Consider the following 19407-nt stretch of genomic DNA (forward strand, 5'->3'; position numbering starts at 1 on the left):
TAATATCACCCTTGGTGGAGACCTAGTAAGCCAAAAAAGATGTCAAAATTGGAAGACAGATGGCAACACCGCCATGAAATTCCCACACTAGGCTTCCAATGACATCAAAGACTTTGACAGCATCTGCTTGGGGACTATAATTAATTGCTTGTCAGTAAAAAAAAAAAAAGATTACATTGCATGGAAAAGTAAGGAATAAAACTGGTAACTTATGCAAACTTTTCTATGTAAAAGCTGCCAAAATAAATGAATAGTTAAATCACTGTGACACTTATTGTCTATAGCACTTAAGTCAACAGAGCCATAGTGTTGGCATGAAGTTGTCAAAGCTGAAATTTCAGCCTTCATTTCTTTCTCTGCCAATAATTCAGCCTTCTGTGCAAAAAGAAAGACGAAGCTAGAGGAGGTAGTTATTAAATCTGATTAAAAAAAAATTAAAGTGTCCCTTTTTTCAATGGTAAGTCTTTGACTTTGTATACCAGTAGGTACTTCATCGTTCTGCATTAAAAGCAAAACAAATTCTAGCGTCTCGAATCGTTCACCTTTTCCACAGACCTCAATTGGTAAAAAGCAGTTCATTGATATGCAGACATCTAATTAAGCAACTAGGAGCTAAGCTTTAAAATTGTTGTGTTCTTAGTGAGGTAGGTTCGAGCAATTCAAGAAAAACGTGCTTTTGCACATTCTAGTGGTGCCTGTCTTTTCGTGAGGAGTCTTGTTTCTCTGGGTTTCCGTTTGACTCTTCCGTTTATTCCCTTCCTCAGGAACGTACACCAGACCAAGGACTATGGCAAGAACATTGCTTGGCCTCCACCACCATGTTGCGTCCGGGAAGCTGTGCCAGGACTCAAGGCCATCTTTTCACGGTGGGTGTGGTGCTCCTTTGCGAACATGTACACTTTCAGAGAGTGTACCCGTTCGTGGTGCAGTTTATATTTTCTGCCTGTGAGCAGCCAGATACTCTGCTACTCGATTCAGGCTTTGCATCAAATAGGTGTTATTATATCTGATAACTGATAATGATTAATGTGGGAATTGCTGAAAAAGAATCAAACTTCTTTCTTTTTTTGGCATGTTTATTTAATTTGATACTCTTGCAGATCAATCTGACTTTTATTCAGCTTTCCAGCTCTTAAAAATATACCCAGAGGCTTCAGTGGCTTTTTTATTCCTGTGTCTCAAGAACTGCAAACATCATTATGAGCCCCCAGCTCCTAGATACATTTAGACTCCTACTTGAGCGTCAAATGAACTGCCCTCCTGGTGCAGCTGCGAAACTGAAAGAACTTCAGTGCGAGCTGAAAACTCCTGAACGACTCTAGGGAGGAAATGTCCCCACATTCTGAAAATGCATATGCGGTGTGCATACAGCAGCAGACTTGTATAGTACCATATTCACTCTACTGTAGCATGCCCTCAATGGCAATGCACACCCAATTTTTCGTGGCCAGGAATAAAAAATGCAATGCCCTTAATTGCTCCCGCACCAGGTTTTCATGGTAAGAGAAAGAAACGGCAGTTCGTTCACACTTTAAGAAATAAAATTTATTGCATCCGAGCCGCTCTTAGCCAGGCATCACTCGTCATCGCCTTCCGAGACTTCTCTATTGCTGCCAGCTGCCCAGAGCATATCATCTTTGGTTCCATCCATGGCACTTAAGATAACACATCGCTTAAATGCTTTGTAGACCGTGGCAGACAGGATTTGCAATCGTGAGGTTGGATGTGGGTGCAACTTACTGCAGTTTCAGTTTCTGTTGCAATGTGCGTGTCATGTTATAGTGAATTTTCAAGGAAAAAATGTAGGGGCTGGAATTGAGTTAGTACAGTACTGACACTGCATTAGATGTCAGTAAAAGATGTGTTAGAGTCACCCCTGTCATGGCACAACTGTCGTCATCGTTGCTTCCGTCATCCTCATCGTTGTGTCTCTGACATGGTGTCATTGTCGCCATGTCACATTTTCATCATCGTCTCGTGTTCATAGTGGAGTCGTCGTCATCTTGTTGGCAGTCAAATCACGTCATCATCACTTCCAAGCTATTGCTGTCCTCACTTCACTGTCTTTGTCCTTATGCAGTCATTGTCATTGCAGTTGTCACTGTTGCCGTTTCTGTGCCATTAACTTCTTAATCTGTATCCCAAGTCTGAATTTTATCACAGCAAAATAAAATTGCATTGCACTTACTTCCAAAACTGGATGAAAAAAAAAATGGGCTATGTCTAGACATCCCTCTCTTTTTGTAGTTCTTGAGAAGCGTATGTCTTTAGGCGAGTTCTAGCTGACAGACATGTAACACTGTGATCTCTTAAATTGTCAAACAAAATATTTATTTCAACATTTTCCTCCATGTCAGCTTACCAGGGAACCTTGCTTTAGAAAAATGTAAAATTTCAAATTTTTTTTGTGTGTCGCAGGTTGAGTCAAGGTTTCAGTGTTGCATACATGCTTCACACATAATCAAATCAAATCACTTTATTCCAGCATCACCATCTGAAAAATAAAGATGTTGAGATGCCGGGGACCAAAAGCCAAAAAATGGCTTGATGAGGCCCACGGTCCTTTTAACTTGGAGCAGATGGACAAGAACATAAATACAAAGCAAAAATATTGGTTGCCATCTGTCATGTACACATCAAATTCATTGATGTTAAAGCAAAGTAGTACAGTGTAACACAAAATGTAACTCATAGTAAATCTTACTGCTGAGGATAACACAAAATGCCTGAATTTTAGCAGCGTCGGCAGACTGCAGTATATCTGGTATGTGAAGTTCGAAGGTACCTATACGCATAATTTAGCACTAAAGAAAACCTCATATGGGGCCTTTTCTCTCCTGTATTCTGGTAATCTGTGTTATGCTGTCTTCAACGGCTGTGCTCTTCCTAGGAAATATGTATTTGAATGATGCCAGATGTGAATGCCACTGAATTGATGTAGTACAATGTGTTGATGCTCGATGCATGCCTTTGCAGCTGGCGTGGCAGCATGATCCTCCGGAAGGTTCCACGGGAGCAGTGGCCACAATTGCACCTCAAGGTCACAGCTGCAGACGTGCTGGCTGGCAGACGTCGTGACTGGGGACAGTCGCGCAAGTGGCATGGCAACTACCTCTCCTTGGTGAGAGATGGGTTCCCGTGGCCACTTTGCATAATACAGCTGCACAGATGCGTCTCGCCGCTGATTGCTTCTCATTGCTAAGCCCCATTTTACATGTGAGGTGTTTTACATGTGAGGCAGGAGCCCAACCAGAAGCAGTGCACACTCAAAGAATTTTTTGTTCATGGAACTCCATGTATTTAGAGCATCAATATCATGTAGTGCACTTATGCACGATTTCAATATAATGAAATTTCACCGATGCCGCAAAGGAATACCAGGACAATAAAGGGAAACTTCCACAGACGCAGATGCTCAAATAGTTGAATTGCATGAGGCTGCTTGGGGCCCATGATCACGCACCATGATCACCATCATGTTCCATGTAAAGCGTAAGTGCAATAAGATCCTATCGTGCCCCACGCACCATATGCTTTAGGTGCAAGTGAAAGCATGCGAGGATGAGCCAAGAATGATGGTAGCTTGATGAGCACAGTCTTCCTGGACGAGCAAGGAGAAAAAGAGGTGAGAGAAGCGAGTTTGTGGTAACAATCAAGTGCAAGCGAGAGTGGGATGGGAAAGGGAGTAGGGGGCAATTTGGGGCGCATGTCTCCCTTTCTAGCGCGGCCCGGGCCGCGCATGGCTGCTAGCATGGCTGAGCATATGCGGTCTGTGTGCCCTGTTCTTGAGGTAACCTGCCTCGCGTGCAAAGACTGGGTGAGCTGAGATGTTGTGACATGGTGGGCTGTCTTCCTGCGCATTTAGTACTGGACGTTGCATAATCTCGAGTTTCAGAGATGCGTTGAAACGAGAGGCAGACGAAGCATTTGCTCCCTACTGCCAGCGCTTTTCATGATAGTGTCATCCCACTGCTGACAACATTCATATGCCGGGTGGGAGTGTATGTGAAAGCATGGTAGGCTTCGCTTAATTCATACTGCCGATGTGAAGATATCATTGACATGACATGCAGCCATATATTTCGTCACCAACTCTCAAATTCAACAAAACAATTATTTTCCTCATTCGAATCGGCTTTCTTCGATTGCCTGATAATTCTGCAAAGTTCGCTGCATTTTCTGTGTAAGAAAAATCAATTGGCGACTGTACTTATTTTCATAAAACGTCAAATTTCAACACAACAGAATTTCGCTATAACGAAGCAAATTGACAGTTTTACTGATTTCATTATATCGAGGTTTAATGTAGTGTTATTCATTGTATAAATTTTATATTCATGTATTTTTACCTATGCAGACGGCTGAAAATGATGCCTGCCTGCCATACATCACATCTGTCACAGGACTGAGGAGTAAGGACAAGTTCCGCAAGGTCGTCTTCTCCAGCTTTGTGAAAAAGGCAAGTGTGGAATTTTGAGCTACCTAGGCCACAGCCTTTTTCAAGGAGCCCTTCCTCGCATTCAAGGGGCTCTGGAACACTCTGCGACATTTAGTTACGGCATGGGGGCGTAGTTAACCTACTGGAACTCCCATTTGGATGCTGATTGTTGTGTAGCGAATACAACTGATGGAGCGACCAAAGGGGAGAGGCTGACACAAAGGGCGATGCGATGCTGGAGTGCTTATCACAAAGTAAGAAACAGCATGCAAAGGTTGGAATAAGGTACCTGAGCCAGAGATCTATTGGTTTAATAAACAGGCGCGAGTGACATTGGGGCATGTAGTGATGATGATAGCTGTACATACTCTCGAAAGAGGTGAGGCTGTTTCATAACTGAAACCGCCTGCACCGCACTGTACTTAAATATTTTCGGGCAATCAGATAGGTGTTCGAAGACGTGCAGTTTTGCAGTTTTAGACCACTAATGCGCAAAGCTATGTGCTGTGAGACGAGCTTCTGATATCTTCACAAACTGTAATGAGTGGCATTACTGAGGTTTTTCGTTTATTTATGCCCTGCTAAATTTGTTTTTTGCATAATCATAATTTTGCAGAGCCCCTCTTCTCTTTAAGACAAGAAGTGACTCTCCAGTTCAAAGAATACAGCATTGACAGGGTGTCTACCAACCAGGAAAACCTTGAAAACCGGGAATTTTCAGGGATTTTGGGTAGTCTGGAAAAACTCTGGAAAAACTCAGGAAAAACTCAGGGAATTTGTGCCTCGAGGGAAAATTAGCAGCGATTGTATTGAAGGGGCCGAAAGTCACGGTAATGCTGACTCGAGCAACAGACAGGAATCGTATTGAATTGTCCTTGACGCCCTGTCGTTGGCTGGAGGAATTGCCAGTGTATAGTCAACTACCGACTTTCCGGATGCCCGATAATTTCAACGGCTTCACGGCACGACCACATACCCCATAGAGTCAATATATCAGAACAGCTCAAATTTCGGACGCAAGAAACGTTCCCCGTCCGATTTTCTGGACTTTTTGCCGTGACCGCAGGTCCGAAACGGCTTTAATCAAAGCACCACCGCTTCCTCGAATCTGCGCTCTCGCACGCAGATCCGCTGGCAACCAGGCACCACTGCGGCAACGCTAGACCTAGCTGCTTCTATGTTCGCTATTTACCTTCTTGCCGTTGGGTGCCGTGTTTTTCTTTGAAAGAATTCGCTGATGTCAGCAATGGCACCGACTCCACCTTTGTGGTCCTCACGATTGGCTTAGAAGCTTGGAAAGCACGGCGCGTTGCATAATACCTGTTCCCGAAAGTCAGCTTCGCCTCTGTACAGGAATGTTACTTGGTGAAGCATGCTCAAAAGTATTGCAGTGAAGCATAACAAGCGTTGGAAGGGGCTACTGCCACGGGACACAGTATGTATTCCTTAATTATACATGCGCGCACCCGGAAACGCTTGTGACAGAACGACAACCGATATGCCTAATACATGTACCTACACGCCTTCAGAGCGTTTTTGAATGTGCCTGTGGTGGCTTGAGCCCTTAAGTGCAGTAAATGACATGCATTTATTTTTTCCAACTGGCCGATTTTTCGGACGTTTTCGCGACCCCTAGGGTGTTAGAAAAATCGCACGTGGATTGTGCACCTGACCAAGAAGATGCTTCAAATGTTCCATGGGGCGAACGAGTGGCGGGAGGAGGACAAGAACAGAAACGACCTAGACATCGAGGAATGAACGGGAAAGGAAGCGTGCTGCCGCCGTTTTGAAGGAGCTTGAGCTCAAGAAACAGTGTTGGCTGATGCCAAGGTGCAGGTGTCCCTCATCAAAACTAAGATAAACTCTTTAATGCAGTGAAACACAACACTGAGGCGCCGTGCGTGGGCTGAGAGTATGTCAGGACAGTTGAGGTTGACTTAGGAGCTGTAGTGAGAGCATCTCAATTGTGAAAAAGTTCGGGTCTCATACCACTGCGCTCGCTATCAGTTGATAGAAATGGCTCATATTCGAAAATATTAGCTTCTGTATACATCTCCTTTTCATTCGTATTTGAGAACATCCGACTTGATTTGCAATTTTTTTCGAAGACATTTTATTTGCTGCACATTTTACTAACCTCTCCCTTTTATTCTCTTTTTGAATGATATAAACACTTCTCCTTAGTATTCAAATTAGATTAAATAGTTTTTTTCTTAAATTTTTTTATATGTTTACTACAGAGTGACAGCATCAGGCAATATGGTTTCAGCACGTCTTGACATAAAACATAGTTCTGCATCACTCAGGGAATTTTGCGAAAGCACTCAGGGAAAACCTGGAAAACTCAGGGAATTTAGAAATGTCAACTTGGTAGACGCCCTGATTGAGTAAGCACAGGGATCACCTAATGAGAAACATTGCTAAATCAAAAAAGATTGTTATGCATTCAGGCAATGCCTGTGTCAGCACCCTTTTGACAACTTTGCCTGACGAAAGAACAGGTGGCAGTCGAAATGTGGCAGCTTCGGCATTTTTTCCTGCGCCTGGTATCACACCCAGTGGCTGCGGCGTGCGAAAAGCATGGCATTCAAGATCGGCTTTCATTACACTGAAGGAGTCGTCGCTGGCGGCTGCGACATGGACACCACCTGTCGCATATTATTTTGCATGAATGGTAAACCTCCTCTTTCTTGAGTTTGTTGTAGCATATTATTGCACAGGATGGTTCACCGCCGCTGACAGTGGTCCCTTGTTTAAATTGTGCGTTCTTTTCCGAGTGAAATTTCTTGGGAGCCACTACTGTGTGTTTTCTGCAATACCTTTTTGTTCTGCATTCCCACGCTACACAATATAATCATGCCCTATCAACAAGTCCTGCTTTCTACTACCCTGTGCAGTTGCCAAGTGGGATATATACTTTTCAGGTGTCCACCTTCAGGAAAAACCTGCAAAATGTAGAATTTGGGGGGGATTTGTCAGTTCAGGAAGATTTAGGGGAAAAAAATGGGTTTTCAATCCGGTTGTCTTAAGTTAGTGTAATTTCTGCCTATGGTGGTTGTGGCGAAGCTACTTATATGCGAGAAGGAAGTGAAGTTTTCAACTCAGCCTATGCAATCCACAAATAACAATGTCTTTTGCTGCTCTTGTGAGTGTAAGCCTGGTCATGTGACTGGAATATCATGAAACATATGAGTCAGTCAAATATGAATCTGTATTCCACCTGATTTACAGCATGCTAGTTGTAGTGGCTGAAAATTATGGACTGGAGTAGTACCTTGGCAAGCTTCCTTGCGGCCTGAACGTCCCGCATCGTAGAATGCCCGAGAAGGTTAATAAAAAAAGACTGGGAAAACGTGTAAAAATTGGGGGAATTCGAAAGTGGTAATATAATAGACGCCCTGTTTCTTTTACCTCTCTTCAGGTGAACAGGCACAACCAGGCGTCTGACCGTGCACTCGTTGTGACCGACACCTGCATCTACAAGATGGACAACAAGAAATTCAAGTCCCTCCGGTCACCAGTTCCCATCAGTGATGTGAGACTGTCCCCTTTTCTCTCTCTCTTCTTACATTTTCTCACTGCCACATACCTACTCAATTTGAGTTGCAGCTAGGCACACACTTTCAAGACACTTAAGCGAAAAAAAAGCAATATGGTACTTGGTCACTATAACTGTATCTTTCCTAATCTCATAGAAGGAACACTTCTGTAGTTTCTTTACCTTTTTATTTCTGTAGTGGTACAGCAGCCCGCTAACACTTGAACATCCTGAGCATGGTGTACTGTGTATAAATGAAACGCAACTGAAGAGAGTGAACTCGTAAATAAATAAATACAGGACACAGAAGTTGAAAAGAAAACTTCAAAGACTTACAATCCAATACAATCCAACAACAAGCTGCTTGTGTTCAGGGGGATGAAACTGAGGGATATTGAATAGTCCTGAAATGATTGTTAAAGAAATTGAGGCTGTGGCAAAAAAAGTGTACCGTTTTGGTAGGACATTGGGAAGAAACAAGAATTTAAGTTGAACAAGCGTAGGGAGCTATGTGAATCTCGCCGACAAGGTACTGTACACTCATAGAAGGTCTGAAGCAAGTAAACAATAGACTTCCTACAACTCGGAAAATGGAAGGTGTTGGGAAAGCAACAATGTCTGATCATATTGGCATATGCAAGCTGGTTTAAATGCCTAGATGCTTTTTAATAAATGGTGCAGGCTGTGTGAAGAAAATGTAACAAGTGGTCGTTGGTCAAGGAATTATCTATGCATACCTGCCAACCCTCCTTAATATTTCATAAAGTTTATGAATTAGGGAAAAGTAAATTCTGTTCTCGAAAAGGTTTCGCTCGTTGGTTTCGAACTCTACCATTGGGAGTTTTCTAGTGCTAAATGGGCACCAGTGGGGTACTTGTTTCGAGGAAGTTTATACAGACAAGTTCCTGAAGCAGTCAAAAGGCAAGGGAACGCACTATGACTGGTGAAGCCACACCTTAGAGACTGACTAGGTGCAGGCCTTACTCATTCTTGGAAAGCTGGAGTTTCTTTCACAGTTCTTATTGAACAAATTGGGGTACTATATATTAAAAGAGAGAGAGAAATAAACAATCAGACACGGTTGTAGCTAATCACTCTTCTTTTCTGTGCAGCTCACAGGCATCAGTGTCACTTCTGGCCCAGACCAGCTGGCCATTTTGCACCTGCGTGGCAACAATGATTTGGTCGTCTGTCTGGTCACATCCAACACTGCAGACGGCAACAGAGTCGGGGAACTTGTCGGTGCTGTCGTACGTCAGTGGCAGAGGTGGGTGGGACATTTGTCTCTGTTTTGTGCATCACAACATTAGGTTTCTATACTTAAGTTTAATTGCAGCTTACTACTTAAATGACTACTTAAATGCTGCTGATTTAGAGCACGCTTCTACGTAAGAGCGTGCGAATATTTGAAATTTTTTATAGGAATCAAATAGTGCTTGCTATATTCATTTGATATGCGACTTGTCAAGAAGTCATTATTTGGTATTGTTGACTATTGCTTTCCATTCTAACAAAGGGATAACGACGCGCATTCAAGTCCTGAGGGAGAGAGATTGATGCATCTGAGGACGGCCATATTTAGTCGAATGTGACGCAACATCGAATGTAGTGCGAGGGTCAACTTTCCATTCACGCTAAATAAAAGAAATAAAAACACTAATGTAATGCGAGATGGACGGAAAAGATATGGCACCTTTATTCAAGGAATCACAATTCGGTAACGAGTTTTCACTTATCATGGACATCTGAGGAGGAACCAAAGCTTTCGTTGGGTGGTATTCTCGAGCTATCACTTTCGGAGATACTTTCACTTACTCGTGAAATTTCGCGTGAATCGACACCGAAAGCGTCCCCGACAATGTTTCTGGTGCTGTGGAAAGCTCGCTATCAGTGCCAAGAGCGCTGTCGTCTGTCTGTATAATTAGAGGGGTTTGGTGCAGAGATGAGCCAAGTATCGCGAAAGCAAAACTATCTCTGAATGTGCTCACCAGAGAATCCATTCATCTTCCATGCCATCGAGCTTGTTTGAGATTGAGTACTTCTTAAAAAAGACTGCACAACCATTTTATTCGGGTACAGTACCAGACCACTACAAGGTTCACAGAGCCCTTCCGACTGGCCTCGCATTTAAAGAGGGCCCTCTGCTAGTACTGCGGTTCGCCGACTGGTTGAGGTCGAGCCACCAAGCCGCAGCAGCGTTTCCCAGCTCCTCGGCCATCAAAATTGCTCGTCTCTCAAAGCGAGTGTCGTACCGAACGTGCCGTGCCGCGTTGCCATAACAACGCAAATGAACGGAGCCGTAGCGTGAATGGCTGCAGGATACTGCAGCAATGTAACCACAACACCAGTCACAAGTGCAGCGAAAGTGGCGTTGATTGCAACAACAACAAAAAAACTAGTTTTGACTTCAGTCAACTTGTCTATGGATTTGATCGAGACGTAAAGGCAGAGACTGCCAACATAACGCTAAGAACCGCAAGATTTAGAATGTTTGTTTTAAAATGGTCAATTTTGTCATTATTAGAATGTAACGCAAGGGTCGAGTTGAAATAACGAAAATCACAAAAAGAAAACTTGCGTTACAATCGGGTAAGTACGGTTCTGTTGCTGCAGGAGATCCACAGCTGTTGTGCAGAGGAACCAGAATTCCTGAGAAAAACACACAGGGCAGATAACTTATGCTCAATTATTTCCAGCCATTCAAGAAGAATGCTTTGGTTTTCTCGTTTTAGGTAAAGCTATTTACTGTTGAATAAGCAGGCTTGCCATATTTGCATCCCTTTAAATAAATGCCCAGCACTACATGTTGCACACACAAACACATGAAGTTATTTTGCAACACGTCTCGTGCAAGGATGTATCTAATTACTGCCACAAATGCACAACAGTGTTAAGCACTGTTCTTGCCTAATAGAACTTCCAAGCTCTCAAAGCGTGGTGCAGACTACAAAGCAGTAATACTCGAATATTTTTGTGATTTCTTATGTGAATGAAGTATGAGTGGTGCTATATTTGCTTGTCAATATGGTATGCTGGCATTTGCATCTGACATCACTGGAAATTCTTTGATTGAGATGTCAGTATCAATAAATGTTTGTCAGCATATTAGTTCATGTATTAACAACGTATTCAAAATGCTTGCTGCCAAATACAATAGAGGCAAGGGCCTTTGTCAAGCCACTGGAAAAGTGGCTTTTTACCTGTATGTTGGCATTTGTAGTACTTTTCTTTTTTGTAAGAATGAATGAATGAATTAAACTTGAGTACTTGAACTAAAGAAAGAAACAAAAGATATGCCTAGGTCCTCACATGCAGGCTGATGTGGATTTGATTCTCGCTGCTTGGTAAAAACTCCGTTAAATCAGTAGCATGAAGGATTGAGTTAGTTGCTTTTACTTATGACGTTTAGTATGCAGTGCAAACTGGGACACGGACAAAAGAACATACAAAAGCACATGTTGTCACTGCTTTTCTCTCTCTCTCTTTCCTTTTTTTTTTTCTTTTTTTGGTCCCCCGTTCACACTGTATATTTGAGATTCTTTATACGCTACCCAAAAGGGTCCATGTCAGGACCCCATCGTATTTTCTCTTCTCTTCGGCATATCTCTCATTCCATTACACTGTGCGGCATCTGTACTTTGCAGGTCTCAGAAACGGGACCTACGTGTCATGGTGGCCACACAGCTGCAGTGTATGCTGGGTAACAAGGCCCGCACCGTGTCAGTGGAGAGCACATCCAGCGTCTCACAGCCAACTTTCAAGAAGGCACCCAACAACGCCCTTGTGCTCCTCTGGCCCAAGGACAGGGCGTCTGCTTAACGAGCTAGGCCCGTGGGAAGCATTGGTCTCCTGGAAACAACACCTTGCTTCTTCAGCGACAGACGGGCCTGCCAATACATGGCATGTGCTAAATAATTCTGCAAGTAGGATTCTCCAGATGCCTTCAATGCCATCACCAATGATGCAACACTCGTACTCCAAATTTAAATAAGGAATACCCTTGAATAAGCCTTGCTAGGACTTTGCAACATCAATTACGAGTTCGCCACTGTCCTTATAATTAATGTAACATAAGGTAAAAAAGAAAAAGTTAGTATGATCACTGTGGATTCTCATAAAATATGGTTGGAGGATCAGCACTATGAATGGAGGCAAGCAGAGCTATTCATTACATGTCAGCTTTGGTTTTACATAACTGCATTAAGAAAGATAACTATGGATTTGAAAATCTGTCATGTAGGCTCAGCTGTCTTGAATGACAAGCGTAAGCATAAAAAGAAAAACAAAGGGGGTAGGTATCATCTGCAACCACCACCCCATCTTTAATAAAGACATGCTGACTTCCTCCATTAATGGGACCAGCGGATTCGAAAACGAAAGCAAAGCACCGACTTCCAAGTAAGGTGTTACTTTAATGCAATGCACATATGCGTGAGTCGGCATGCCTATATTTGCAGACGACTTACTGTGGCAGTAAAGGGAAAGCCACAGGGATGAAGCTTTTGCGCCTGTGTTTACTGTGCCAAGCAATCCGGCAGTGTTTGACGGCGCTTTTAGTTTCTTAGAACAGATACTGAACCAGCGTGGCTTCCACATGCAACGGTTTCGCATTTGCCTAAACGCAGAAGTGAGAAGCAGGAAAATAGTTTAAATTTAACACTAATGGGTGTACTTTATCTTATTTTGCTGTTGTAAATAAAATGCTTATGCTTTCTCTTCTCCTGCTTAAGCTAACGCAAATGAAAATGTGGGACTTTCTTCGGGAACGCTCTTGCGTGCGCTTTGCCTTGGTAGCTTTCACTTCATTGCCGCAGGAAGTAGTCTGCGAGTATAGCATGCGTGCGGTGTCCCAACGCAACTGTGCAGAGAGTGCCAGTTTTCATGTGTGCGGCACATTGAAATGAAACCATTGTTAGAAATCGGCACTTTGTCCACTTTGAATGTGCGCTAGTGATGCACCAGTTACACTAGAGACGTTGCAAGCATGTGGAAAAAATCCTACTTGTGGAATTTTGTAAATTGTCTACTGAAAGGACACCGAGCACACAGTGACCAAGCTGACAAAGTGCGAAACTTGTATCCTAGGTTTATATACATTGTTGCTCTCTCATTATATAGATATATATATTTGTTTCTTTTCAGACACTGCTTGTAAGCGATGTTTATGCTACAGACAGCAATAGAGCTATTGGTGGGTTGTTTTGTAACTGCAGAGTTCTTTAATGTTAGAATGTTAATTCAGCACCAGTCTAAAACCCACTTTATGTACTTTAATTGTCATTGTTTTTGTAAGATGAACAAGTGCAGCGTGCACCTGTGGATCAGTATGTCCCACACACACCACAAATGTGGAGCAATATTTTTTGTTTTTTTTTTTCCTTTTCTGCTATTTGAACAACCGTGATCATGTGGAACTGTGCTGAACGTTACCACTCTGGGATTTCCTCCTCTGCTTTCCTTCTTGTTATTAAATGGGGGCAAAAGCGCCCAGTATATTCTCTCCTACTGTATCAGTGCACTACGAGTACCCGGCGAATGCGACAGTACTGTATTTCCAGCCATCACGAACTTGCAGTATAAGTGGCACCGAAACCCTCTGCCAACTGTCTTGTTACTGGTGGCTAAACTTCAATCTCCAGGTTTCTGGTGCAATCGGCAAAAACGTTGTCATCTCTTGTCTTGGATACTAAGTCACCAGTGTCCGCAATGTTCCAGCTGTCATTGAGGCACAAGCTACATCCCACATATTCTTCTGCCCATCGAAAGTAAATTTTATATCGTAGAACAAACTTAGCCACGACAAACACATCTTAACAAAATGATTTCGTGGCCAGCTCTGTAGTCCCATTTGCAGGCTCTTTATACTTCCTTTCAGAACGGAAAAGTTATCGTTCGTGCCATTCGTCACGGCTTCTTTCTCTTGTCTGTAGCAATCATTTAACTATAAATAATGGTATATGAGCTAATGGTAACAAAATGCTTAAAGGGTCCCTCACCAGGTCTGGCCATTTTGAGCTGACAAGTGCAGTATGTACAATTGGTGCTAATAATTGTGTCTGCTAATTATTACATCCCTACACGCTGTGGAAAGAGCTTAAATTTAAAACCAAATGGTGTTTGCCCTTCTCCTCGTGGGTGCCGCGCTTCCCAGCAGAAGAGTCGACGTCAATTGCACGGTTTTGCCTATGTACATGGCTGTGCTGTGAGATCAATCGTAGTGGAACATGACTTCGAGAATTATTCAACACAACATCGGTTATTTGCTTAATCTGTTGCTTCAATAGATGAATTAAAGTTTAGAGAAATAGTAAAACATAGGAACCAAATGTCTGCGTGTTTTTGTTTTACTTTGTATCGTATCAAGAGAGCTGTCCTTCCGTTTCGTCTGCTTGTTCCCACATCATGCAGTCGCGTGCACAAAGAACAAAACTATGTCATTTTCTGCCATGTTCCAGCGCCGTGATCGTGTGCTTTCATCCTCTCGCGTCTGCTTCAGTCCTCGTGATTGTGGCACTGACTTATACCGCTAATCAGGTGTTCTATTGCAGTGCGTGCAAAATCATCCGCTCCGCGAAACGAGCAAACACAGCAGCTCGCGCACAAGACCATCCCCAGAAGTGCACCACTCAGCAAAAATGCGAGAGAGATAAAAAATAAAAAGGCGAGGCCTTATGACGTATTCATCACACAATCTTAAGCTCCAGTCTGCGAGAACTGATGGGACGGAATTTCGCATTGTGGAGGCTAGACGAGACAAGTGGAGAGGGTGTCTTTGTGGGCAGTGGCACTCCCCTCCTGAAATCGTCGGCTTGCGGCACTTCAAATATTTCCACATCTGCTATTAATGAACTATTCTGAAATTTTTTTGCATTAGAGCACTCCTTAGAGGGCATGTAACGACTAAAATTTGCCATGTGGCCTGGTGAGGGGCCCTTTAATAACAGCCTGACAACATGTTGGTGCCTCCCTCCTTGCCACCTGTATTAGCTCCTATAACCTTGGCAGTTCCATGTTGTACAGCTGTACGGAGACAGTCGTGTGTGTGAACAGAATTAGCATTGCTAGCTTCACTTCGATTGTGACAACACCTTGTTTCTGAGGCAGAATATTGTGGTGAGGTCCCAAGTTGCGCTATACGGCTTCTAGCAGCTTCTAGCTTTTTGCATCAAACTTGCAGGACCTGAATGGCTATATCTTCACATTGCGTATACCGGATGTTGCATTTGTAGGAGAGCTCTGGTGTAAATAGCTCTTGTGGCTGAATCTTGGGCTAGATTGCGCTCAGATTTTTGCCCAGACATGGTGTTTCGCCTGGCAGCAGGTTTAGGTGTAGGTGGTATCTACTTCCTGTTTCATCCAGAATAAGTGCAGGCGCGCATGTGGCATTTCCGGACAAAAAGTCTGACTTTTCTTGGCGCAAGAAACAGTGGGTGCATCTGTTGCCAAGAGGATAAAACCATGGCGGGCGTTAATATGCCCTTCTGTGAGTTTAGCGGCATTGTTTCTTTCACTGAGAAAAAGCTACTTTTTTTCGTTCAGCACTGCTGCTGATGATGCGAGTTTGCAGCTTATACTAGACAAAACAGGCGGGTAGTGCATCTAAAGGTCGGATTAAACAAAATTCACCTTGCAATGCCACCTCTGTGCAAAACCTTGGTGCTAACAGAAAAGCAGTTTTACTCGAAGAGCCTTTTGAGCTTCATTGATAAAATATTTGATACATGAAACAAGTGCATTGTACAATGAGATAGCTATCATTGAACAGAGGAAATGTCAGTCTTTGTTATAGATTTGTGCTTTAACATGCATTTCGAGATTCCAGAGCAATGTGACGAGTATATGCTTGCTTCATACTATTTGTGTACATTTTAGACGACTGAGTGCTGAAGATGGAAGTGTGTTCTAGTTCACTGCGAAGGTAGAGGAAGGCAGAAGGTTCAGTTCTGTCATAGAGAAGCACATAGAATAGTTTAATGAGTAATCACCCCAAGTAACTGTTACTGGTACTGGATCTTTATTATCTTGACTTTTGGTGCTAAATGTCATTCCGAAAATATTGGGGTTCCTACACAACATTGTAAATAGTACTGTTGTTTAATGTGCTGCTGAGTGTTTTGTTTTATATTTTATATATACGAGACTGTCCAAATGAGTGCCTTTAAGCACACTGTTGCAGCGTGCCTTAGTCAACTATGTGAGCTTGTGGCTTTTTAATGCAAGTTTGGTAGCAATGTTAAATGGGGGGGTTATGCAAGCATGAAACGCAATTTTTGTCACTGTTTCATGACCAATACTTTCTTCTTTTGAAGATTTTCTTGTAGTTTTAACCATGCATTGTATACCATATTTGTGCTGAACAAAGTATTTCTACACGTAGCTGTATAAAGGTATAAAGTACTGCGATGACATGTACAAGTCATAGTTGTAGGTATTGTTTTGGTGACGCTGAGGAATGCTTCAAGCTATGCAAAGTGAGGGTCAAGTGTCTGTTGAGTGAGTATGCATGGAAACAGGCTCGTAGCAGGCATAGAGCAAACTGAGCTACTAACTAAACAAAGAAAACCTTTAGTAAACCTTTTCTTTATGGAAAAATGGACGTGAGAACAGCTGCGCTTTAGTGATAAGCTTTTCCAGTCAATAAAATTTTATGCACAGCAGTACCCATGACCAAATAGAGTTGGACCTTGTTACAACACTCATATTAGACAAAGGATGCTCTCATTATATTCAATATTAGTTATAAGCATATGTTCATTGCATGCTGATATCGGTGAGAAAATGTCATACTTCATAATTCCTGACAATTTGTTCTATCCATGTTTGTTATATCAACATTCAACTGTGTAACAGTTCCTAATCCTGGAATGGATTAGCATAGTCGACACTCGCGTTTTCGAGTACCATTGTTTGCTTGAATCTTGACACAAAATTGGAAGAGCTCAAAATCTGAATTCAGCATGTATTTGCTTGAAAATCTTTTGTTTCTATGCAGACAAATATTTTTTGATGTTGTGTGTAACGGTTACAGCTTGGGTCCAAAGTTGTGCTCATCATGTGATGCTATCGAAAGGACAAGTTTAGAATGCAAAAGGCTGCAGTGTGTTACATCGAGGTTACGAAAAAAAAAAAAACTTTTGTGAAGAACAATCTGTCTGCTTTGAGCGCTTTGTGCCTTTTCAAATATGCACTTGTACCATTTTTCTAGCTCTGTGATGCCGTCATGCTGCCTACTAATGTTTCGTAAATTTGGATGCTGTTCGTTTTCGTGTTGTTGATCAGCAGCCAATATTTATCTGCCCTGTTGTAAATAAAGAATGATTTGCACAATCGCCAGGAGACTTGAAGTAGTATGCTTGCACTGATACGTAGCATTTTTCTTACTTGTTGGTTTGATATATTAGTTTCATCGCCTTTTGAAACGAAAAATAATTATACAGATCTGACGCACATTTCAAAATCTATGTGAAGCAAACCTTTTGTGTAGCTGTTAATTGAATGTAACAAAACTTCTGCAACTTATTTTGCAGCATAACGATTATGTGTCTGCCTGGCAAATCGGCAAGACCTAGAAACCCCCACCACATGACCCACATTATGCACATGACCGCGGAATACACAGTCTCCAGGATAGGTCCATTGTTGGCCACGCCACCTATGGGATCGGCCCAGTTTACTAACGCGCAATTTCTGGGCCGGCCCACCTTACTCGGCAAATCCGACTGAACCACACCTGGGGAAAGGAGGCATAGAAAGCTTCGCTTCAATAAAGGAATTATGCTTTTAAGGTGTGTATTTGTTGCACTGAGGATATTTAGGTACCAGAGTTGCAGAGTGGGTCCCTCCATCCCAATCCCACTCAATTCCCAGCAGTGAAGAGCTTCCATAATTCCATTCCTCTTAACTACTCAGAATTGTGAGAGTCGGACCATTCCCACTGCTGGAATGGCTGATCGGATCCATTCTATTCCTCCTATTCCACAAAATGAGTCCTTTCTCTATAATTGCCCACTACTTGTGGTTATGCGCCTTTACTAACTAAACGCACATTTTTGAAGTCTTAAAAGCTTTACAGACAATGTTACGTATAGAATTTTATGATGCAAGAAACATGCTTTGTGGCCTATTATCCTTGCAGCACATTGTGGCGTCTACTCTCCAAAATATGCTGTTGAAAAAAAGTATCTTGTCAGTTTCGGTTTTGGGAAGTTTCTCTAACTGTGTGAAGACGATCGCGAGTCCTCGTCAAGAAGCAGTTCAATTCCACGAGAGATCGAAACAAGTGGTACACTTAAACCTCGATGTAAAGAAGTAGGTAAACTCGGCAATTTGCTCGCTTGTATCGCAGTTTCGTTGTATTGAAATTCGACCTTTCATGCAAATAAGTACAGTCGCCGATCGATTTTTCTTGCACTCAAATGGGCCGTAGAATTTTCCGGGCAATCGAAGAAAGCAAATATGAATGAGAAAACAATCCATTTCTTCGAATTTGGGAGTCGGCGATGAATCGTACGGCTTCGTGCCACGTCGACAATATCTTTGCATCGGCGGAACGAATTAAGCGAATTCAGCGAGCCACGCTTTCGCGTGCACTCCGCCCCCGTGGCCGATAGCGTCGCCCGCACTGGGACGGCGCTATCATGAAGAGCGCCGGCAGCGGGGATCGAATGCTCCGTCTGCCTCTCGCTCCAACGGGTCACCAAAACTCCAATGCTAAACGTGCGGGAAGACAGCTTACATGATGGTACGCCGTCTCGGCACGCCCACTCTCTACGCACGCGGCAGCTGATTAGCGTGCGCGGCTGCGCATGCGCTCAGCCGCGCTTGCAGCCATGCGCATGCCACGGCCGAGAGTCGCGCCAGAAATCGCGAGCACGCCAATTAACTACCCCACCCCTCACTTCCATGGAGAGCTCGCTCCCCTCTCCCTCTTTCCCTCTCCTCGCGCGGGAAGGGGACACTCGCGAAGCTAGCTATCTTAACTTGTATCATCCTCGCACACTTTCACCCCCACCTAAAGCACAAAGTGCGCGGGGCGGGATGGAATCTTATCTCACTTGGACTTTATACCAAATGTAGCTCCATACTTAGGCGGTCGCTCTTGAAGCGCCCGTGTGCGATTTGAGAGGTGCGTTTGCAAGCAGCCGCATGCAATTCATTTAACTGTCTGCATCTGCGAAAGTCTCCATTTATTGTGTAGGCCTTCCTTTGCGGCGGAAGCGAAATTTCATTATGTTGAAATCGCATACAAACACACTTTGTTATATTGAGGTTCTAAACACGTTTATCGACAAGAGGTTATGAAAAGTTAAATACTTCGTTATATCGAGAATTTCGTTATATCGAAGTTTGGCTGTATATTTGCTTCTTTTTTTCTGATGACCTTGCACCTTATGCATACGTGACAATAGGGCTAAACTGCTACTTGTATTTC

General features: G+C 43.1%; 1 protein-coding gene across 1 annotated transcript in view; it reads left to right on the forward strand.

The window, feature by feature from the left end:
* Myo31DF (Unconventional myosin ID) overlaps positions 1 to 17307 on the forward strand; it is a 112872-nt gene extending 95565 nt beyond the window's left edge. The window contains exons 17-22 of the mRNA XM_065425975.1: positions 765 to 866; positions 2977 to 3121; positions 4358 to 4459; positions 7860 to 7973; positions 9089 to 9243; positions 11621 to 17307. Coding sequence (XP_065282047.1) covers positions 765 to 866; positions 2977 to 3121; positions 4358 to 4459; positions 7860 to 7973; positions 9089 to 9243; positions 11621 to 11795 — 793 coding nt within the window. The 3' untranslated portion in view covers positions 11796 to 17307. The remainder of the gene's footprint in view (positions 1 to 764; positions 867 to 2976; positions 3122 to 4357; positions 4460 to 7859; positions 7974 to 9088; positions 9244 to 11620) is intronic.
* Positions 17308 to 19407: the final 2100 nt, after the last annotated feature.

This window comes from Dermacentor albipictus, chromosome 1 (genome assembly GCF_038994185.2).
Source record: "Dermacentor albipictus isolate Rhodes 1998 colony chromosome 1, USDA_Dalb.pri_finalv2, whole genome shotgun sequence".
Classification (NCBI taxonomy): Eukaryota; Metazoa; Arthropoda; class Arachnida; order Ixodida; family Ixodidae; genus Dermacentor; species Dermacentor albipictus.